The sequence below is a fragment of the Gopherus evgoodei genome, chromosome 23, assembly GCF_007399415.2.
Source record: "Gopherus evgoodei ecotype Sinaloan lineage chromosome 23, rGopEvg1_v1.p, whole genome shotgun sequence".
Taxonomy (NCBI): Eukaryota; Metazoa; Chordata; order Testudines; family Testudinidae; genus Gopherus; species Gopherus evgoodei.
The window spans coordinates 5,108,662-5,131,506 of NC_044344.1; the positions used below are offsets into that span (position 1 = coordinate 5,108,662).

Here is a 22,845-nt window from a genome sequence, read left to right on the forward strand (position 1 = left end):
TCTTCCCTTAAAAACCCACCGCTGCATTTTAAGGGTGGGGGGAGAGAAGGGACAGGATCCGAGCCTCTTGGAAAGGACCAGGGTGGCTCTGGGACTCTGTCCCTCTCGCCCTGTGTCTGGTTCGTTTATTGGCTCCCCGGGCAGGAGCTGGCGTGGCGCCGGCGGGCGGGGAGCCGGGCGAAGCGGGGAGCCTGCGGCCGAGCGGTCCCGGGATGCGCTGGGCAGGGATCCAGCCTGCCCGGCCCGGCTCGGCTCGGCTCGGCCCGGCTGCGGGCCACGTGGTGCGGCTGGCGGGGGCTATTCCGAGCGGAGGAAAGGGGCGGCAGGAAAAGGGAAGCGGCGGAGCCGGAGCTGAGCAATTCCCGGGGAGGAGACAGAGCGAGCGAGCGGGTGGGGGGCCAAGGAGCCGCCCCACCCCCGGCCCGGCGCTGCTCAGGGGTGGGGTGGGGAAATCCGGCCGTGCCGAGGATGGAGCCCGCCTGGCAGCGGCTGCGGTGAGTCGGTTCTGCCTCGCTCGCCGCGTCCGGCCGGGGGCCTGCGGCCGGGGGGGGATCGGGCCCTGCCCCCGCGCGGGGGGCCCCCACGGGGAGGGGGGTGTTGTCTCCTCTGGGCGGGGGGGGGGTCAAGGTCCGAGAAACACGCGCTGTACCGGACCCCGGGCTCTGCGCCCCCCAGCCTGCCCCTCCCCCGCCCCCACTGCACACCGGCCCCTGCCTGCCCGGCCCCCGCATCCCGACCCTTCCCCGGCCCCCCTGCACCCCGGCCCTCCCCTGCCCAGCCGCTCCAGCTCCGCTACACTCCAGTCACTCCCTGCCCCCCGACCCTCCACCAGTCTCCCTGCACCCTGGACCCTTCCTGCCCAGCCCCCCTGCACCCTGACGCTCCCCTGGCCCTACTGCACCCCGACCCATCCCTGCCCAGCCCCCGAGTCCAACCATCTCCCCTCCCTGCCCAGCCCCCCCCCCAGCCCGACCCTGCCTGCCTGGCCCCCCCATCCCAATCCTCCTCTGGCTCCATTGCACCTCGACCCCTCCCTACCCAGCCCCCCCAACACGACCCTCCCTGGCCCCACTGCATTCCTGTCCCTCCCTGCCTGGACCCCCAGTCTGACCCTCTCCCAGCCCCCCTGCACCCTTCCCCAGTTCCCTGACCCCACTGCATCCCTGGTCCCTCCCTGCCCGGAACCCCAGCCCGACCCTTCCCTGGCCCCATTGCATCCCTGTTCCCTCCCAGCCCCCTATGTTCGGGAGTCCTCCACACCCCAATCTCCCATAGTCCCCAGACTCCATTGCATACTGACGACCCCCCCCCTTCAATCCTGGACTGTTGCATCTGTGATGCCCCATCCCTCTGGCATCTGTAACTCCTACCACTATCCAATTTCATAGTGATCCCATTGCATGTCTCATCCCTGCCCTCATCCCCCAGCCTCTGCATCTGTGACCCCCCAATTCTGATCCCGCTGGCCAACTGCTCCATAGCATCCTAGCACCCTGCATCCGTGATCCCCCCCCATCCTAACGCCCTGCATCCATGACACCCCCTCCATCCTATCCATGACCTCCCCATCCTAACACCCTGCATCCATGATACCCCCTCCATCCTATCCATCGCATCCGTGACCCCCCATCCTAACACCCTGCATCTGACACCCCCTCCATCCTATCCATCGCATCCGTGACCCCCCATCCTAACACCCTGCATCTGTGACACCCCCTCCATCCTATCCATCACATCCGTGACCCCCCCATCCTAACACCCTACATCCGTGACATCCTCTCCATTGTATCCATGACTCCCCCATCCAGCACTCTGCGTCTGTGACCCCCCATCCTAACACCCTGCATCCATGATACCCTCTCCATCCTATCCATTGTATCCATGACTCCCCCCATCCTAATGCCCTGCATCCATGATACCCTCTCCATCCTATCCATTGCATCCATGACCCCCCCCATCCTAACACCCTGCATCTGTGACACCCCCCCAACCTCTGCTGAGCTATTGCATGCTGACCCCTGCCTATGTGACCCCCACACCCCTAACTCCCTGACCCCATTGCATCTGTCCCCCCATTGCTTACTGACACCCTAAATCTGTGACCCCCTCTAACCCGACTCCCATCCTGTTGTGTCTGTGATCTTCCCCCATCCTGATCCCAGGGCACCACTGGGCCCTCCATATTCTGACCTCCTGCATCCTAAGACCTGTGACCCATTGCATCTGTGACCCTTCCATCCTAACTAGCGGGACCCCATTGTGTCTATGACGCTCTCCAATCCTGATTTCCCTCACACACAATCGCATCGTTGTCCCCCCATCCCTGCCTCTGTGACCCCCCCATGCATTCTGACCACTCTCTGCATCTGTAACTAATGCAGCTGCACATGCACACACACACCCCGCACACCCAGACCCATTCACTTGACCCTTCTCCCCGAATACAGCAAGCATGACCCCCCCATTCTGCTCCCACTGTATGTGTTCACCCCACTCCCCAAACACTAGTGGGATCATCTAGACAGACCCTTCCCCTCCCTCCCACATCAGCTCTGCTTTGGGCTCAGGGGGCAGACATCTGGAAGCAATTGCAACATCTGGCTGCTTGGGATGACTCTGGGTGGGGTGAGAGGGAGGGGTCGGGAGTCTGTGCTTGCCGGCTGATCTCTATGAAGGCTCACAGCAGGGCTTGAGCAGGGAGCCGGGGCTTCGTCAGCCAGGTAACGGTAGTTTATTATTTGCAAGCATCTTCCCGGCTGACTGGAGTGGATGCAGGATGCCCGACTGGCTCCCAGGCCTGCTCTGGTGCCTTCCATTTGGGAAGCTGAGTGTTTGCATTGTGGTTAGCAGAGCAGAGAGGAAAGGGTTAATGGTTCTGCCACCTGCTCTCACACAGGCTTGTTCTCACAACATCGCTGTTGCCTGCACAGTCAGACTCGCACCTTGCACGGGATGTGGGTCACAGGCCCACGTGCATGCTCAGGGCCACAATGTTGCACGTTCACACTCAGTGTTACACACCCTGATGCACGCGACTCTCCCACACTCAAGCTCACAGCCTTCCACACTGGCATGCTCAACACTGCTCTGATGCGTGTGACAAAGCAGACACTCAGGGCCACAACGTTGCACGTTCACACACAATTACACACCCTGATGCATGCTACTTTCCCACACGCAAGCTCACAGCCTTCCACACCCGCACGCTCACCGCTACCCTGATGCGCGTGACAAAGCACGTGCTCAGGCTCACGCACGCACATTTGTACAGTTAGTCACACACACTGGTGCACTCTTTGCACACAGACGCACTCTCTCTCGCTCATCCATACCAGCTGGCAAACTTCTCTCCCACATTGCACACACTGGTCCGATTTTGCTCGCACACTTGATGCTCACGGCTGCACACCCATGCGCAGAGGGGCTGGAACTAGGGGGGGCCGCTGCACCCCTGGGCTTGAAGTGGTTTCTGTCGTATCCAGGGCTTTCAGTTTGGTTCAGTGGCTGTCAGCCTCCTCCCCCCCACCCCGTACAAAGGGTTCCAGCACCCCTGCCCATGCGTGCCATCTCTGCTGCCTTCCCTGATACCTGAAGTGATCTCTGTTGCACGGTGAGTTACTGCTGCTTCAGTCACAAAGTGAAAGAGAAAGCAGCCAAGGGAGATAAAAAGCAATTAAGGGAGGAATCTTTCCCATCACCGCTGAGTAACCAAGAAGCTCAGGGCAGGTGAGAGATTCAGATCTGCACGGCCGCAGCTGTGCTTTTGTAGGGGCTGGGGGAGGTACGCTATTATAGGGGGTAACTCTTGAATCATCTTCCCCTGGTGTTTAAACTACAGGGCCTGGGAAGCTGTTATTATCCAGGATGGTACCATTGTGACCTGGTGGCTGTCAAATGTTGGTATTGGTGCCAACACTTAGTGGGAGACAGCTGGGTGTAGGCAGTGAAGCCAGGTGCCGAGGAGGGTCCTTAGTCCCTCTAGCCCCTGAGCGATCTGCAAACCAGAGCTGTGTTTGGTGCTGCTTGAAATGTACCAACCAGCCGTCATGCTGCATAGCTGAGGCCATGTCTCCCCTTGGGACAGGAGGGACTCCCACTGCTTCCTATAGGATTGATCCTCTCCTGTAGGAGAGAACTGTAGACCATGGAGATGGGCAGGGTACGATAAACTAGTGAGAATCAAGCCGCCCTTGGGGAATTGTGGCCAAGGAGTCTGGCCCTTGCTTGGTGTTTGGGATTGCGTGTTCATGCTGGAAATTGATCCTACCGGTTACTTGCCTACCTGCTTTTGAGGCTCAGGTGCGCCGTGATTCTGCAGCTGGGGAATGTTTGGCTTCTTGTTCACTCAATGTGGGAAAAAAAAAAAGGTTTCTAGGCCTTATGGTTGCAAAGTTCATCACCCAGACGTAACTGACGCAATCATGCTTGTCAGTGGCACCAGGTCAGGTATTTCGGAGGGATTCAAGTTCCTGTCCCTTCCCCCCACAGAGTCTGCAGACAGCCTGAAACCATAACACGGGAGAGGCGAACTGCCTTGTTCATATCAGGTGGTGGTGAAGTCTGAAATCAGTGACGTCGCAATCAGTGTCAGCTATTAAACTTTTGTTGACTATTTAATTGCCAATTAGTATACCTACTACAGTTTATCACAGTTTGCCACCCACACCTTTCCGGGTGCCAAAAACCTCACCTGTCCCCTCCCCAGCTTCTAAAATCCACAGCTGCAGCCATGCCAAGAACTCCTGCAAGGCAGTGATGCATTTTAACTGCAAAGTTCTGCAGCAGACCGACGATTAAAAACGTAGAGGCCATGTAAAATAAACGGCATGAAATAACTGGGGAAGCTGTAGTGTTTACATTATTTGCTTTCCTGTTGGATTCAGTGAACGTCTCGATGTTTCGATTTATCCAACGCTGCTGCAGACTCTCTGGTCAGTCATACAGGGCTGCTGGAGAAGGTAGGGGATTGCTGGAGAGGGCACAAGCCCCACTGACGCTCAGCACACATGCGGTGCATTGTTGAGTGTGTTTCATTATTGTACGGAGGGGGAAACTGAGGCACAGAACGGCAAAGTGATCACACTGTGAGTCCATGGCAGAGTGGGGACTAGGACCCAGCAGTCCTGCTCTAACCCAAATCCCTTTCCAGATTCAAGAATGGAACCCAGGAGTCCTGCTTCGCAGTCCATTCTGTTGTAACGACTCGAACCAACTGCCTGCTTAGCAGCAGGAATAGAACCCAGGAGTCCTGTTCACTGGGCGATGCTGCCTTTGCTTGTCTCAGTCTCACATATAAGGGTTTCCTGTTCAGCTTGGGTTAGGACAACTGCATGTTTTAATGCCAGCCTCTCCTAGGTCTGTCGTGTCCAGGCTTTGGGGTAAGCTCAGGCCTCTTAAGGAATTAACCTGCGAGCAAAACAAATGTGCCACCTCAGGTTGGGTGCAAGCCAGAACAAATAACTGAAAAATGAAGGACTCCAAAGGGTGAGTGAACCGTTCTGAAGGGTGCCCGGTGTCTCCTAGCGATTTCTTGCAGACCGTTGAGTCATCACCCACTGCTGCCTGCGCCGGCAGAAAGTCAGACCAGCATGTGGCCCGGGTGGCACAGAGGGGAGATTTAGATCTGGAAATGTGGATGGAGGGAGAGGGAAGAATCTGGTGTTGGAGGAAGTGTGGGATAGTGGTCAGAGGAGAGAAGTGAGACTTGGGGCTCCTGGTTTCTCGTGCTAGCTCAGGAGATTGGGAGTCCGGGCTCTGGGGTCTCTTCCTGGCTTTGACACACATTCTCTTTGTGACTAAGAGCTACGTTTCAGGTGGCTGGTGATTTCTGGGCATTTCCAATTTTTAGGGAGCCCAACTTGAGATGCCTTAAGGGGCCTTTGCTTTCAAAGGAGCCTAACCCCTACAGATCCCATTGACTAGAGCAACCGTCACTCAGTGTCCCCCAAAAGGGTGGAGGTGCTGGGGATCTGTGGCCACTCTTGGATAAGCTAGGCTTTAACCCTCCTGTGCCTCAGTTTCCCCATCTGGAAAACAACTCGAACAACCCCTCCATCCCCCAAGACCTCGTGGCAGTGGTCTCAGGATGAATTCCTCTTTCCAGGGTCCGGTATAAATGCCAGGGTTTATTACTAACTCCCTTAGTCGCCTGCTCCCCTAACAGACGATGTGTTGTGCTGGCTTTATGGCCTCTCTGTAAATACAGCATCTGAGCAGACAAGTATTATGGGAGCGTGTAAAGGTCATGTAGTGCCCCGAGGTTGCCTTCTCTTTTAGCTTTCCTCGGCCCCGTGGATATAATGTAATGGCTTTTTCTATAACCCCAGCGCCTGCTCTGTGACCGGCTATTCCAGCCTGGCTTGGCTTGCGCCGTCCTTCCCTGCAATGACCTGCCGTTCCCAGCGATGCCCTTTGGCCCTCTTATCGGTGCTGGGCCAGTGCCAGCTGGGCGCAGGGCGGGCTATGAGAGGTGGTGGTGGAGCAGTCATAATATTTTAATAGCTGTGCAGCTTGAAATGGAACCCGGGATTATGAAAAGCTCAATTAGCGTCAATTGTGGATGGAGGGATTTTGAGTCAAAAGGGCTTGAAATCATTCTAATGGGCTTGTTTCAACCCCCCCCCTTTTTTTTTTTTAAATGTAATTCGGCCTGTTGCAAGGCAGTTGGCTCTGATTCTATATTGTTTGTATTACAGTAGTGCATACAGGCCTCGACAGTGAGGGCTAGGTCTTACAGAGACAGTGTGGTGCAGTGGTTAGAACACAGAACTGGAACTTGATAACCCTGGGTCCTGTTCCCACATCTGCCGCTCACCTGGAGCAAGCCACTTTCCCTCTCGTGCTGGTGGCGTTAATGCTTTGTATGACCCCTTGTGCTCTGTTCAGGTTGTTGGCAAGCCTGGTGTTCTCCTCTGGACATGGACAGCGCCTGGCACAATGGGGCGTGCTTGGGACCTCTCTCGTTAATAACACAGCTTGAGAGACAGTCCCTGGCCCAGAAAGCTCGCAATCTAAACAGGCAAAGGGCGGGGGATCAAAGCGGTTTAATGAAGAGAACGGAATGTCTGAATTTCACATGGCAGGTCAGGTCCCCTGCCTCTGCCTGCCCGGAGTGCTTGCTTGGATGCAAAGTGCAGCGCACTGCAGGTAGCTGACCCGGTGTACCACGGGCCGCCATCCCATGCAGTGCCCTTTGGGCTGTTTTCATAATGCGTTGTGGGGTAGAAATGAGTCGTGCAGGGATGCCTGGAAGCAAGGAGTCAAGTTCCCATCGTGCAGTTTTCTCTATCCCATAATGCCATCCGTATCCCATAGACTTCTGAGGCACATCCCACAGCTGTTAGCGCTGCAGGAGGGATTCTTTCCCTGAGACGTATGGGACAACTTGTCTGTCCTTTCTGGGCGTGTGGGGAAAATGGTGAGAAGGCATTGGGGGATGGGCAGTACTCGGATGGCGCTAGCCCAGCGTTTCTTGAATGTGGCCACTGTGGCTGCATGCGGCCACCCCCACCAGGGGCTTTTCTTGCAGCCACAACCACCTGGGCAGTGAGTGGGGGAGGGAAGAGGGGAAAGCAGTGGCCCCTCCCCTGCCCCCTTCTGGAGCCACAAATATCAGGGCAGCAGGCGGCCAGTGAGTTCCCCACCTCCCTGGGTGCGGTGAGGCTCTGGCTTCAGGCTTCAGCCCTGGAGTGGCAGGCAGCAGGCTCTGGTCTTGGGGCTTTGGGCTCTGGCCCTGGACCCAGGCTGCGGATGCCAGGCCTCGGCTCACGCCTGCCCCCCCCGTATCATCCCTGGCCCCCACTGCCTTCCTGGCCCCCCTCTGTCTGCCTATCCAGGGCTTAATTCTGCTATGAAAATTGATCTTAGTATATTTGTTAATATCACTTTTCACAGCCTCCCAGTAAGTCTGCTGTGTAAAGTGATATTAACAAATATTACTTTTCGCAACAGCAGACTTACTAGCTAGCACATTTTGTTTTTTTTTAAAGCAACCAAAAAGCAAAAGAAACCACCACCACAACAGAGGACAAGAATGTGCAAAACACCTTATTTGTGCTTCTATTCTGTTTAGGTCCAGTAAAGAATAGAAACAACTGTACGTTATTTTTATCAATGAGCCTGCAAAAAAACCCCCAACCCTCTATGTAAATAAAGGATAATGATTTGGACTTGTATATGTGCATATTTATCTGTTTTCCATAAAGTTAATTAAGTATTTTAGGAGAAATCGTCAGAGTGGCCCTCAGCAAGAGTAGATGGCCGCGCTCTGAGGTCACTGAAAAATTTGTCGAGAGGACCCCTGCGCTAGCTGGCATTCACACTGCAGAGAGTCTGGGGCAGCCGCTGAGGGCTCTCTCTCTTTGGACTGGCCCAACTCCAGTTACCAGCAGCGGGCATTTGAGCGAAGGGTTTGTGTGCGAATGGGACTTGAGTTATAACTTCTCTGTTAACTTGGCAGTGAAAGCAAGTCCTCTGCCTTTCCCCTGAGTTCTGGGGGAGTGAAGTGGGGTGGCATCTGGGGGTTTGTGAGGCTGGGTCTGGGAATTTGTAGGATTTTTTCCCCCCATGTTGGTTCATAGTGTGTTTTCTGTGGTTGGTTGGAGTTGTTCGTTTGCCCTCTGGGCTGGGTTTGCCGTTGTGATGATGTCATGCTCTTTGTAGGCGTTATTTAATTGAATGCATTTAAGTGCTAATTAGCGAAGAGAGTGGCACTGTAGCCGTCCTCTGGCACATGCAACAGAAAGATCTTTGGGAAAAGCTGTTTGAAGGGGGCCTTAAAGCCCCTCCCAAGAGCGGATTCGGCTCTAGGCACTGTACATACGCATGGTACAAAGCCAGGTCTGCTCTAACAAGTGAAGCAGATAAAGATTGGGAGGGAATGTGTGACTCCCCTGAAGTCGCATTGTGCAGCTGGGGCTAGAAGAACCCACTTTTCCTGACTCCTAGCCCACCCTGCTCTAATAACCCCACCTGTCAGGCTGCATAGACATCTACTCAGAGTTATTCTCCCCCATTTTACAGAGGGGGAAACTGAGGCACGGAGGGTCTAAGTGACTTGCCCAAGATCATGCAGAAAGGCTGTGGCAGAGCTGTGAGTTGATCTCAGGTCTCCTGCATGCTGGGGCAGTGCCTTAACCCCCGTGTCACCGTTAGTTACGCATGGAAGAAAGACATTCCCACATGCCCTGGCCCTTTCCCTGGAGGGACCCGCATGGTGGTGAGAGAGAAGTCTTACCAGCCCATTCCTTTCCTGAGGCTGCCAACAAAGGGGCTCAGCTGGTGTCAGAGGCACCTCTCCGCTAAAGCTCTGGGTTGCAGCCCCCGTCTCATTCTCCTAGTTCCATAAACAGCTGGGCGGAACTTCAGGCCCTACTAATCAGGGTTGGATTTGAACTGGTGGCCTGAAGAAAAGAGGGTGCGCCACCTCCTCTGCAGGTATAATGCAGGTCTGCGGCACCTGGGCAGGCGAGCGATGGGGGTGGGGGTGTTGGTGCCAGGAATCAGAAGGCTCTTGGTGATGAGCGTGTCTTTCTACAGGGCGAGTTGGATTCCTGCCTTGTATTTCTAGGGAGTAAGGGGAGCCTTGTGGCTAAGGCACCAGCCTGGGAGACATCGGGACAGGGATCTATTTCTGGTTCAGCCACAGACTTCCCGTGGGACCTTGAGACAGTCACTTAATCCCCCTCGGCCCCAAATCAGAGAGGAGTCTTACGCTGCTGTAGTTTACACCTTCCTTTGGCCCACTCAGCACGTACATAACACCAACTCAGACTTCCTTCAGCTCGCCCCCACCGGCTGACACGTCATGCATCCCCCCCGTGCTGTGAGAGCCTCGTGCGACACTGGGCACGGCTTGGTGCCAGCTTCAGTTCACGCAGCCTTCTGTCTGAATGCCTGCTGTAGTAGCTCTATCTATGTCACGAGGAGCCTGGGGCTCACATCTTGTCTACACACGAGCGGTGCCGCTTTAACTACACCGGTGTAGTTAAAATCCTGCACCCCCCTCGCAGAGTGGCCACAGGTTTACTGGTATCAATGTGCTTGTCCTGGTGTAGCTTAGACCCTTATGAGGAAGGGATTATGCTCTACCAGTATAAGCAACCTTTTTACCAGGATAACTGCGTCATCCATGCTAGAAATTGTACTGGGATAACTGTAGCCATAAAGAAAACCCCTCGCCCCTAACTGACATAGTGATACCGGGACACAGTCCCTGTGTCGTGCTTTGAGATCTACCGAGGAGCAGGCCTAGCTTTTAATTATCATCAGGTCTTAGCAATGACTTAAATTGCTTTCATCCTCTCAGCTGGAAGGTGATAAAGCCAGCAGAAAGTTTGCTCATCGGCCTCTGTCTTCATCCGCCCCCTTTGCCATGACGACTCGTGTGTGTCATGTCCCCAGCTCCCATCTTTTAGTGTGTGGGGGGGAGGTATTTAGATAGTTCGGGTTCCTCTTCCAGGCTCCCTCCCCTTTTTAGCCGTTCTATTGGCAGAGGTTTCACCGTGCTGAGATCTTTTAAATCCACCATTACCTGGGTTTGTTATGTATCTGCCTCCCGTGTTCCTGGATTTCTCTTGTTTTCCAGGACAGGGGGTTTTCGTTTTTTTGTTTTTTTTTTTAAAATGGCAGTTCATTAATAAACATAAGCTGGTTTCCCTGCCAGTGTGAGATGGGCACCCCTCACTGCCCATTTCCTGGTCTGCTTTAAAAAAAAATCTCGGACACCATCCACCAGCAACCACAGGTCTCTCCCCCGCAGGGCTAATGCCGTGGTTAAGTGGCACGTCTGCATGCTTTGTTCTTGTGGCTGGGCCAGGACTTGAGAGATTTGGGTTTGATTCCTGCCTCTGCCACAGACTCCTTGGGTGATTTCAGGCAAATCTCCCTGTGCCTCAGTTCCCCACCTGTAAAATGGGGATAATGTTTCCTTGGTCAGCTTCTGGGGGTTGCAAGCACTCTGGGGCCAGGATCATCTCACTGTGCATTTGTATGTTGCTCAGCTGCCGCGGGGAGATGACAGGGTCCCTAGGTGCTACTGGAACACTGATGATTAACCACTAGGCCCTGCTTCCTCTCTTCACCCTGGCTCTTGTCATTCTCTTGCAGTCAGGAGTCGCTGTGCCCTGGCGATTCCCGCTGAAGGCCCATCCCGAGCCGTGCGATGGACTCCATGTTTGAGGATGACATCAGCATCCTCACCCAGGAGGCCCTGTGCCAGGATGAGGAGTGGCTGGACAGCCCCAACACGGACCTCTCCAGCGAGATGTGCTCGGCCTCTCACTTCGCCCTCATCACGGCCTACGACGACATCAAAAACCGCCTGACCAGCCTGGAGAGGGAGAACTCCACCCTCAAGAGGAGGCTGAAGATGTATGAGATCAAGGTGAGGTGCGGGAGGGCGAGTGTCCCCTCCCACCCCCAATGCAGCCAGATCCAGGGTGGACCTGACCCCGACCAGGTGAATGGAACTGCTGGGACAGGTGCCAGGAGTCCAGGATAACTGTAACAGCAGCTGTCACAGTGAGGTGTGGGGTGTGCGGCTCTGGGGTCACGCACACAGTAATACACAGCCGGGTGTGCCGCTCTAGGGTTGTACGCCTGTTTACAACTTTGTGGGCAGCAGCTCTGGGGTTGTAGATTTGATTAGACACACCAGGGCAAGGCAGTGGTGTTTCTGGGCTCACATGCGTTTCTGTGGGTTGTATACGCAGTGTGCAGCTCTGGGCTTGTCCCCGGGATTATGCACCGCTAGGCGTGCAGATCCTGTGTCTCTAGCACAACGATGATTAACCAGAGCGCGTCTCTGTTGTGCTTGGTGCTGGCCTGAGCAGAAGGCCACTCTGAGACAGCCACATCCATGGAGCTTTGGGAGTCCCTCTGAACCGAGCCGAGCAGCGCGCTGTTCTCCTGGGCCAGCCTGTAACTTGGTCCACTGGATGCTAGCTGGGGGGCAGCCCCCAGGCTCTTGGGGAGGTGCCGGGGCTGCTATCGGCAGGTTCCTTGATGCCCGTGTCTGCTTTCGCCCCGTGGCTGCAGTACCCGGTGATCAGCGAGTTTGGGGAGGAGCACCTCTTCTCAGTCTACAACACCCAGGAGTGCTCCCTGCTGAAGAGCGAGAAGGCCAGCCTCCAGCAGCAGCTGAACCAGTTCCAGCATGAGGTGGGTGGCTCGGGGGGCGTGGCACCTTGCTTGCTTGGGCCTGTTGGTTCCTAGCTGAAAAGATCAGAGTTGTGGTGAGGTCTGAGAGATGGAGTTAGCCAGGCCCTGTGCTGCAGAGGTGTATGTATATCTGTGGCTTTAAGGGGGTTTGGAGGGCCCAACAGAGGGGGATTCTCTGTCCCAGTGATTGTGTGTGTGGGGGGATTTGCAGAGCCCAACAGAGACAATTTCTCAACCTTTGGGATAGAAGGATCTGTAGGCCCCTATGGAGGAGGATTCTCAGATGCGGGGTGGGGGGTAAGCCTGGCATCCTGGCATATTCCAGCTCCGATAATTATACTTTGCCAACCAAAAAGCCCCTTCCCGAGCCTTTTAAGCCAGGCATGCCATTTTTCTTCTCTTCCGGTCCAAAACATTGCTGGGTGCTGTTAAACAGCTGCTGTGTTTAACCCCAGAGGTGGCTGCATTTCAGAGGCGGTCTCTCCATAGATAACGCTTGTAAAGCACTGTGGTTGCAAGCGGCGGGGGAAAGGGAAGCTATTTATTATCTGCTCTCATCGTTCCTGTGTGCACTTCTTTCTGGCTGGAGCAGGATCAGTGTCTCCCCCACTGCTCAAGTATCCAAGGACCCCACGGCAGAGAGGCTTGGACCTCGCCTTTAGTACCTGTAGCATGTGTCCATAGATGCGGCGTGTCTCTCTTGGCTCCCTGCAAACAGCTCCCTTTGCTTCTTTCCAGCTGCAGAAGAGCAAAGAGAGGGAGGAGCAGCTGGATGAGATGATCCAGGCGTATGAGAAGCTATGTGTGGAGAAGGCTGATCTGGAGTCGGAGCTGGGGGAGATGGTAGGTTCCGACGAGTGCCCTGCATGTGCCACAAACTCATGGCCTGGGATAGTCTTCAACCACTCAAAAATAGGCCAGAGGAAACCAGATTGAATAACCCTTTGGTGGGAGGCAGATAGCTAGGAAAAGGAAGGGTAGTCAGGAGGTTATGGGGCTGGCCTGGGACTTAGGAGACCCAGGTTTGATTTCCTGATCTGCCACAGATGTCCTGTGTGCCTTGGTCAGGACCCTTAATCTCTTTGTGTCTGCTCCCCGTCTGTGCAGTGGAGTAACAACATGGTTGTGAGGATAAATGCATTAAAGGCTGAAGCGCTTAGATGCTGTGGTAATAGGAGGTGGCATAAAGTACCAGAAAGTTTGTTCTGTCCTTTGATCTTGGAGTGTCTCTGGTGGCTAGAACAGGGGAGTGAGAGACAGGACTCTTGGGTTCCATTCCTGGCCCTCACAGGGAGTATGGCCCGGATCCCCAAAGGGATTTCAGCCCCTAACTTCATGGGAGTTTAGGTGTCTAAATACCTTTTGCGGCTCTGGACCCGTTTGCAGGGAACCAGTGTCAGGATTCTATTCCCAGGACTCCTGGGTTCTATTTCCAGGTCTGCTGCTGCCTGTTGCTGGGCAAATCGCTTCACCTCTCTGTGCATCTGTCAAGCAGGGCCGATGATACTGACCCGCTGTACTCTCCCTTGCAGGGCTTCGCTCGTTTGAGCTCTGTGCTAGGGGAATGCAGAGTGCTCCAAGACACAGTTCTTATAGTGGCTGAATTCATGCATCAGGCAGTATAACTCGATTACTTACCTCGGTTAATGCCTGAGTCAGAACCCGCTGCAGTGCGGCTTTGAACGTGACTTTTATTAATGTGTCTTATCACTTCCCCTTCGCTTTTAAAGTGCTCTCGGCTCCCTTGGGCAGCAGAACCTCTTTGCTTCCAGCTGTCCCTCGGCCTCGGGTTGCTCTCAGAGCTTCATGAAGACTGCGAAAACGCTCCCACGGCTGGTCATTTGGGCCCAGATCCACAGGGGTATTTAGACTCCAAATCTCCATTGGAAACCTAGAGCTTAACCACCCTGAGAATTAGAAAGTTTTCCTAATATCTAACCTCCATCTCTCTTGCTGCAGGTTAAGCCCATTACTTCTTGTCTTAGCTTCTGCGGGCACCATAGGCACCAACTTTCTCCAGCGCCGGTGGGTGCCCGTGCCCCCTGCCCCTTTCTCTGCCCCTGCCCTGACCCCACCCTTTCCGTGCCCCAGGCCCTGCCCCATCCCCAAAGTCCCTGCCCTAACTCCACCCCCTCCCTGCCCCTATTGGATCCCTTCCCCAAATCCCTGCCCCGGCCCTGCCTCTTCCCCCAGCACGCCATGTTCCCCCTCCTCCCTGCCCCGCGAATCAGCTGTTTTGCAGCACAAGCGCTGGGAGGGAGTGGGGAGAAGCAGGGCGCGGTGGCGCACTCGCGGAGGAGGCGGAGGCGAGCACTCACCAATTTTTTTCCGTGGGTGCTTCAGCCCCGGAGCACCCACAGAGTTGGCGCCTATGGCGGGCACGCAAAATAGTCAATCGCAGTCGTCTTTGTGACAGCCCGCACCATATTGCAGATTGTTCTCAGGTCCCATCTCTCAGTCTGCTTTTTCTCAAGACTAAACACGCCCAGGTTTTTAAAAACTTTTTTCCCCATGGGTCGAGTTTTCTAAACCTTTGATCATTTTTGTTGCTCTCCTCTGGATTCTCTCCAGTTTGTCCATGTCATTCCTTAAGCGCGGTGTCCAGTGCCGAGCAGAGCGTGATAAATCCCTTCCATGGCTTAGGGCTTGTCGTCTGCACTTAAAATGCTGCAGCGCTTCACCAAAGACGCTGCCTGTGTTGATGGGATTTCTTCTCCCGTTGACCTCCGTGAGTGGCAGCAGCCAGAATTCTCCCATCAATCTAGCTCTGCCTACACCAGCGACGTAGTTACACCAACCTAACTTCCTGGTGTCGACCAAGCCTCACACCTGGCCCCCTTGTTAACACGCCCCAGAATGATCTTCGCCTTTTTGACAACTGCATCACACTGCCGACTCGTACGCCGTTTGTGATTCACCGGAACCCCCAGATCCTTCTCAGCAGCACAAACATCTAGCCAGTTGTTCGATCAAAAGAGAGTTGATATTTTTTTCCCCCCAGTCCTACATACTTTGCGCTTGTCTTTATTGAATTTCATCTGGTTCATTTCAGACCAGTTCTCCAGCTTGTCGAGGTCTCGTTCTGTCCTCCCGAGTGCTTTTAACCTTATTGTTGTTATGTGGGCTGGGTAAAAACCTCTTGCGTTCATTAGTTTAACAACTGCTCTTCATTTTGGTGGAATGTAAGTAACAAAAGCCGTCTCCAAGGCCACCCAGGAATTCAAAAGATCAGGCAAAGAGGATCCAGCCGAGTGTTGTTTTTGGGGTGCGGACATGTCTGTGTGGGTGGGACAAACCGCACAAGAGAAGAGACACAGGGACTGTGGTTTATGCAGCACTCAGGTGTGACGATTGAGCTGGCGGCTTTTGGTGCGGTTGACAGTCCATTGCTGAGATGTTCCTAAGGTGGGATTTTTCTGAAATGTCTAAGGGAGTTAGGCACCCAACTCCTATTGTAATTTGAAAAACTGCCCCCCGCGCTGGGTGTATTTCAGCTACTGAATCTCATAGGTGTTTGTGTAGCCGCCTGGTGAGTGCGCATTACAGGTACTGATCTGTGAGGGATCAGAATCTGTTACACAAGCCAGCTGCAGAGCTTTCACTCAAGCTGTAACAGTTCCTGGTTTTAGTTCAGGAGGTCCCCAGTTGAATCCCTGGTGTGTCAGCCACAGTAGTGGCCATAAGATTAGCTCTCGGGCTCTGGCGTGTAAATTCAGATTGTACAGCCCCGTGTACCACATGGGTCCGGGCCTCATGCAGAAAGGGCCCACAAACCACGTGGTGTGAAAAGGGTTGTATGTATAGAGGGGGGGATATATTTGCAGCACAGATCTCTTCCCTTCACCCTCTTTCTGCAATCCATTTTTTCCCCTCCTCCCCAGAGAGCTTTGGTGGAGACTCATCTGAATCGGATCCGGAGCCTGGAGCAGCAGCTGAGACAGAGAGATGGCAACTCCTTCCAGAACCTCAACTCCCAGCTGCAGAACCAGGAGGTCCAATACCTGTCACTCCACGGAAGCCCTGGCCTGACACATGGTGAGTTTTTCTTTTCTGCCCTAGGAAGATGTTTGGTCTTCCCCAGCGTGGATCCTGCGTAATGTTGGCCATTGTAGAGGGACTTGTAATACTTGGGGGCTTATGCCCTCACTGGCCTGGATTCCCAGCTCCTTAAGGCCACTTTTCTGCTCACTGCATTCTGGGGCACACATGGGCCTGCCCAGTCATTGGTGTTTAGAGCAGCCTCAGGGTTGCTCTAACTTACACTCTGCTTTGCATGGTCCTGTATCGGCCCTGGGAAGCAGAGAATAGTTGGAGTATGCTGCCCTCTCCCTCCTCATCCCGGCCCCCAGAATGGAGTCCTGCTATGAGGTGTTCTTTAGCCCAATGAATATTTTATAGGGTTTCTAGATTTTAGCACCAAAAGGCATCATTATGACTATCTAAACCAATTGATTCTCAACCCAAGACCACTGGCTGCTTGTGGCCCAATCAGCACACAGCTGCGGCCCATGTGACATCCTCAGGGCCATATAGGTAGTATATATAGTGTGTGGATGTGGCCCACATAAGACATCGAGAGCTGCATATGCGGCCCACGTTGGTAAATAGGTTGAGAGACATTGAGCTAATCTGACCTCCTGCACAACGCAGGCCATGGAATTATACCCTACATAAGAATGGCCAGACTGGGTCAGACCAAAGGTCCATCTAGCCCAGCATCCTGTCTTCCCACGGTGGCTACTGCCAGGTGCCCCAGAGGGAATGAACAGAACAGGGAATCATCAAGTGATCCATCCCCTGTCGCCCATTCCCAAGTTCTGGCAAACAGAGGCCGGGGACACCATCCCTGCCCATCCTGGCTAATAGCCATTGATGGACCTACTCAGGGTTGGTTCTGAGTCGGGCCTGTTAGCTTGCAGAGTACTGTGGGCTGTTGATGCTTTCGATATCTTTATGTCACTGCTGAAAAGAAGAACTCTATGGCACAGCTCTGGGCCGCTCGAAGGGATGGGGATCAAACCACGCCAGGGTCCCGTGCTAAGGCACGGTGCTTTCCAGCCAGCAGAGGGCACTGCAGCCCCTTCGATTGTCGCTTCTGTTTCTGAAGCCCACAAGCCCAGTTAATGGCCCGTTTCAGACTCCCTGCCCCCCGGGAACACGAGTCCATTTCCATGGCTTTAGTGGGGCAGATGGCACAGGCCAGCTGTTCACAACTGGGTGGTAGCTCCCGCCGTCGGCGCTCTGATAGCACTTGGATCTCTGAGCGGGAGGGTAGCTCTGGGGACACTGGCCAAGCTGTGCCACGCTCTGGGAGCGAGACATCGTTCTCCTCCAGAGTCACGGGATGGATGCGTGGGGCGGGGGGGAGAAGAGAGGCACAGGGGCGGGGGAAGCGAGCTCCTGCCTCCCAGTTCCGTTCCTGGTCCCCATCCCTCTGTGAGCTGGTGCAAGAGCAGCCTGTAAAGCAGACCCACCGGCTCTTTGATCACCAGCTGCTTCTCCTAGTGGAGGGGTCTTTGGTGGTGGTGGGAGAATGACTGATTCCCCCCCATGGGTGGGAGAATGACTGATTCCCCCCCATGCTGCTTGTGGCTTGACACATGTTAAAGGTGCCCAAGACTTGAAGGATCCCCCTAGGGTGACCAGACAGCAAATGTGAAAAATCGGGACAGGTTGTTGGGGTAATAGGAGCCTATATAAGAAAAAGACCCAAAAATCGGGACTGTCCCTATAAAATCCGGACATCTGGTCACCCTAGATCCCCCTGCCATAGAAAAGGGAACCCTGGCCACCCCTTGTGACTTCTTCACCCCTGAGAGCCACAGCTGCCAGCCTCATCCGTCTGGCACAGGCACTTCCGGGATGAGCTGCAGCGGAATAAAGATGCTCTAATCAGGGCAGCTAATTACCTAGCAGCGCGACTCACTGGGGCAAGCATGAAACCTGCCGTTAAATACAATTAAAGGAAGGGATCATTGAAAACCAAAGAGGAAGCTGCCACCTTGGGTGTCTGGGCACCAGATGTGGACTGCTAGCCAGTTCCTCAGCTCAGGCATTGCTGTCCGTGGAGCTGGATCGATTGATGCCCGCTGGGGATCTGGCCCCTTAGCGCCAGTGGACTGACGCTGGTTTACCCCAGTGAGGGATCAGGCCCCAGGGCTGTCAAGCCAGAGTTCTCAGGCAGGTTCTTGCTGCTCTTACTGGGAGCGCGCCTGGACTGCCTGGGACCATGTGTAACACAGACATGGGGTCATGTCTCCTCCTAATGGCCGGCCCCAGCGAGGAGCGGGGCCTGCCTCAGAGGTGCAGGGCCCTGGTTTTACCCTGGCTGCAGACTGGAGTGCCCGTTTGTACATGACTTCTGTTCCCTGGACAGTTCTTGCTTTGGTTTGTTACCGAGACAGAGCCGGTTGTTGGCTTTTTTCTGTGGGGCTGACCCCAATAAGGCTTTTGTGTTCTGACCTCCTCCCCGGGAGAGAGATGCTGGCGGAAGAGAGACAGGTAGAGAGAGCCACCCTGTGTCAATTGGGGTGGGTCTGCCTCCCCCCAGGGCCTCCCTTCACCAACATTATCCCATCCCCCCAGTGCTGGATCACTCGATGAGCTGGCAGAGCTCCTGCAGCCTGGAGCAGCCCAGCGAGCTGGAAGTGCACAGGCTGGAGGCCAAGCTGGAGGAGGCCCGGCACGAAGCCCAGAGCTCGCAGCGCCGGGAGGAGCAGCTGAAGGCGGAGTGTGAGAGGCTGCAGTCTGAGCTGAAGCAGCTCCAGGAGACCCGGGCGCAGGTGAGGGGGCAGTCGGGCCGCTGCGGGTGTTCACCTGGGCCCGATCCTGCCCCAGACTCCTTGCAGGATCAGGCCTTGTGAAAGAGCAGAGGCCCAGTCCTGTACTGGGGCCTTGCTGCCATTTGCAATCGGGGCTTCTGTTTGCCGGGAGCACCCAGGGATGGCTGTAAACCTGTGCCTCTCCCCCACAAGCTGAGAGCTCGGGCAGGGGCAGGTCCCGCTCTCGGCCCCACTGCTGTAACTCTGGAGCATCCCCCTGGGCCGGGTGGAGTCATGATGGGCAGAGACCTGAGCCTGGTCCTGGTCTCTGTCCCTGGCAGAGGGGGCAGCTGCCCATCGACTGGAACTGAGATCTCCAAGCATGCAGGGATTGTTGGCTTTGCCTGATCCCTCTGGCAGGGGGCTCACACTTGACTTCGTGCCCCCAGGATCCCGTCTCTGGTGCGGAGACGTGGGGCTGGTAGTACTTGTGCAAGGTTTGCTCTGCTGGCCCTTGCTTAGTCCGGAGACATTAGGGGAGGTGGCTGTGTCCTTTCTGTGGCTGATCCACGGATGATAGCCTGCCACTGCCCTCTGCTAGCCGGCCGAGTCCTGTCGCTCAAATGCCAGACAGCAGTTCTCCGGGGCTAGAAGCCCTTGGTCCAACCCCTGCAGCTTTGCCTCTCCTGGGGAAGGGATTACATGTGGTGGCTTGATAGGAGTGTGTGGCTCTTGGTCTATCCTGAGAGAGCAACAGCAGGGGAGAGAGGGGATGGCTGGGTTACCAGCTGGGGAGACTGGGAAATCCACCGGGACCGGATGAGAGGCACCCCAGAGTCTGTGCGTGAAGGATTGGGGCCTCCTGCTGATGGTAATGGGGGTTGTCTGATGTTCCCTAGGACCTGGCGACCAGTCAGTCGGAGCGGGATATGGCCTGGGTGAAGAAAGTCGGTGATGACCAGTGAGTGCCCGTCAGTACGGACGGACATGCTTCTGCATAACCCAGGGGGGAGGGGGAGAATCCTGCCCCGCCCGATGCAGGATGTGGGTGGCCAGATCTGTGAGGCGAATGACTTGGCAGCTGGCTGCTTCTCTTGCCCTCAAGATGGCCCAGGAGCCTTGGTCTGAACTGGCCCTTAGTGGGAGAGAAACGACAAGAGACATGGCACAAGGGCCCCTTCCGCCAGCTGTTTGCCTGCTCTGAGTCTCTGGATCAATAACGGCTGTGAGCCCAGGCCCCAGCCCTCCCTCCCATTGGTGTCACAGAGCAGGAGGGCTGCGGGATCAGGCCCTGACTCTGTTTCCACCAGACCCAGCTCTGAACCACCCCTGGCTTCAGCTCATCAGGAGGCCCTGACTCTTCAATGTTTCTGTATTTGGCGAGGGGGAGCCCAACTTGTGACCCCTTCAAAGGAGCCTGATTTTCCAAAGGGGTGGAGCACCTGGAGCCACTGATTGAAGTTGGCAAGAGTGCAGGTTCTTGGCACTGTGAAAATGGGATCGTCTTTTAGCGGCCTCAGGTCGGGCTCCCTGGACAATAGAGGTGCTCGAAACCCCTGGCTGAAAACACAGCTGGGTGTTCCTTGCCCAGGGACTAAGTGCAGAGCAGGGCAGAGAACCCAGGAGTCCTGGCGTTTAGTTCTTTGCTCTAACCGTTGGCCAGCACTTCCTTCTGCTAGCCCATTCTCCCTCCTGGGTCTTAATCGGCAAGCAAAATCTCCCCTTCCATCCGTTGCTACCCCACCAGGATGGGGAAATGCTCAGCCGTCTTGGGAAAGAGAGATCGTGAGGCTCCCCTGCCCGGCACTCTGGCTGGAACGTGCCTTGGGAGCCAAACAAGCCGTTAGATCGACCCTCTGCTGCCCAGCTGAGCTCTCAGAGCCCCATAGCTCCTTTCTCCTTTCCCCTACGGGTTCCCGCTGGCCCCCTCCGCCCGGCAGTGGGATTCCCGGGATGAGTGTCACCGCAGGAGCTGTGTGTAGCTGGGGATGGGTTTAGCCGTGGGAGGTTGGGGGCTGCAGTGTGTGGCGTTGGGATACTTTGTGCGTGTGTGTGTGTGGGTGAGTGCATAGGGGTGCCTCGGGGGAACGGTGTGTGGCATAGGGATATCTCTCGGGTGAGGGTGTACACGTGTGGCATAGGGGTACCTCGGGGGAAGTGGTGTGTGACATAGGGATACCTCGGGTGTGGGGGCAGCGTGTGGCATAGGGATATCTGATGGGAGGAGTGTGGACTCTGGCATTTGGCATAGGGATACCAGTCCCTTGCCGAATAGGGATACCAGTCCCTTGCCGAGTAGGGATACCAGTCCCTCGCTGAGTAGCTGCAGCATGGCACTGCCTGGCCGCCCCTGGGGACCGGTGTAGGGAGTCTGGCTCGTTCAGGGATCTGGATCTCCTTGTGCTACGTCTTGTGCACGTGCCCCCAGGGCCCCCTGACGACATTTGTGCCCGATGGCTGGCATAGCAAACCCTGTGAGAAAAGCCCGGCGGGTTCGGCTCCTAGAGTCCTTCTCCCGCATGGTTTCTCCCGAGTGCCCTCACCCGGAGTGCCACCCTGGCGCCTGGTATCACATATCACCCGGCTGACACTTCTTGTCAACCCGTCGGGGATCGTCTCCTGGGAGAGCTGTCGCAGGCCGACAGGCGAGGCGCGTGAGCAGCCCCTGAGTGGCGGAGCTGCCTGCGCTGAGGAGGGCAGCCGAGGTGAAGCGGCTGGGTGGGTGCACTCCAGGGGGCAGCAGCAAGCTTGTCCTGGTACCTGGCGTGACCAGTGTTTGAACTTCCCTTCCCCACCTTGTGACCCTGGCCCAAAGGGTTAAACCTTGCAGTACCCGGTGAGGGCGGTATCTACTCTTCTGTCCAGTGCACAGAGGGGTAAACTGAGGCACCGAGTGAGACGGTGACTTTGCAAAGATCCCATTGGCTGCTGTGGGAGCTCGGTACTTGTTCACTTGGGCAGGGACAGAACCCAGCAGGCCTCTGCTCTAACCACTAGCCCACAATGTGGATCATTGCTCTAGTGGGTAAGGCAATGGATAGCATTTAGTAGACCCTGGGGGCTGTTTCTGCCTCTGCTACTAACCTAGTGTGCAACCTTAAGTCCCAGAGGGTAGCCGTGTTAGTCTGGATCTGTAAAAGCAGCAAAGAATCCTGTGGCACCTTATAGACTAACAGACGTTTTAGAGCATGAGCTTTCGTGGGTGAATACCCACTTCCTCAGATGCATGAGGAACCTTAAGTCCGTCCCTTCCCCTCTCTGTGCTTCTCTCTCCCTTCCCCACCCTGTGGCTTCCTTTGGGTAGGGACCTCTCTCCTGTATTTGTACAACGCCTAGCACCATGGGGGTCCCAATCTCAGTGGAGAGTTCTAAGTGCTACTGTCATGTCATGCCCCTCCTAGTGAGTGTCCTAGCGAGTTCTAGATGCCAGATCTCTCTTGCTCTTGGGGCACTGGAGAGACTCAAACCTACCTGGTGGCTTTTCTGTCACTCTCAAAGGATTATCTCCTGTTCAGTGTGGCAACAGAAAGGTGGGAATATTACACTAAGCCCTGCTAACACCCCGGTGTGGTTACTGAATGGGCTGCCCCCAGTTCAGCCATCCCCATCTCGGGAGCACCTGTGACTCCCGATTGCACACCAGCTGCTGAAGAGTTGAAAATAAACAGTTCAAAGCCACTTGGCCTCACATCCTATTCCCAAGGCCCTGGAAGCCAATAGACTGTCTGAACTCTAACAAGCTGGGCGTGCTGTGTGGAGGAGGGGATGGGGAGGAGAAGGGGGAAAGGCTTTTAAAAAATCCCCCTTTCTCACCAATGTCCGAATCACTTGTGCCAGACTCTGTGTGTGTGAGAGAGAGAGACTGTATTACTGGTGCTGTCTGCTTCTGTTGAAAAATACCTGCCATGGCTGTGAAAATGGAGAA

The 22,845-nt window shown here is 55.4% G+C and overlaps 1 protein-coding gene across 1 annotated transcript in view; it reads left to right on the forward strand.

Annotated features, from left to right (window-relative positions):
• The first annotated feature begins 411 nt into the window (after positions 1 to 411).
• The window catches only part of TBKBP1 (TBK1 binding protein 1), a 56,232-nt gene continuing 33,798 nt past the window's right edge, over positions 412 to 22,845 (forward strand). Inside the window, exons 1-7 of the mRNA XM_030541634.1 lie at positions 412 to 494; positions 11,107 to 11,383; positions 12,037 to 12,159; positions 12,898 to 13,002; positions 16,041 to 16,194; positions 18,745 to 18,941; positions 19,820 to 19,881. Of these exons, the coding sequence (XP_030397494.1) occupies positions 11,162 to 11,383; positions 12,037 to 12,159; positions 12,898 to 13,002; positions 16,041 to 16,194; positions 18,745 to 18,941; positions 19,820 to 19,881 (863 nt within the window). The 5' untranslated portion in view covers positions 412 to 494; positions 11,107 to 11,161. The remainder of the gene's footprint in view (positions 495 to 11,106; positions 11,384 to 12,036; positions 12,160 to 12,897; positions 13,003 to 16,040; positions 16,195 to 18,744; positions 18,942 to 19,819; positions 19,882 to 22,845) is intronic.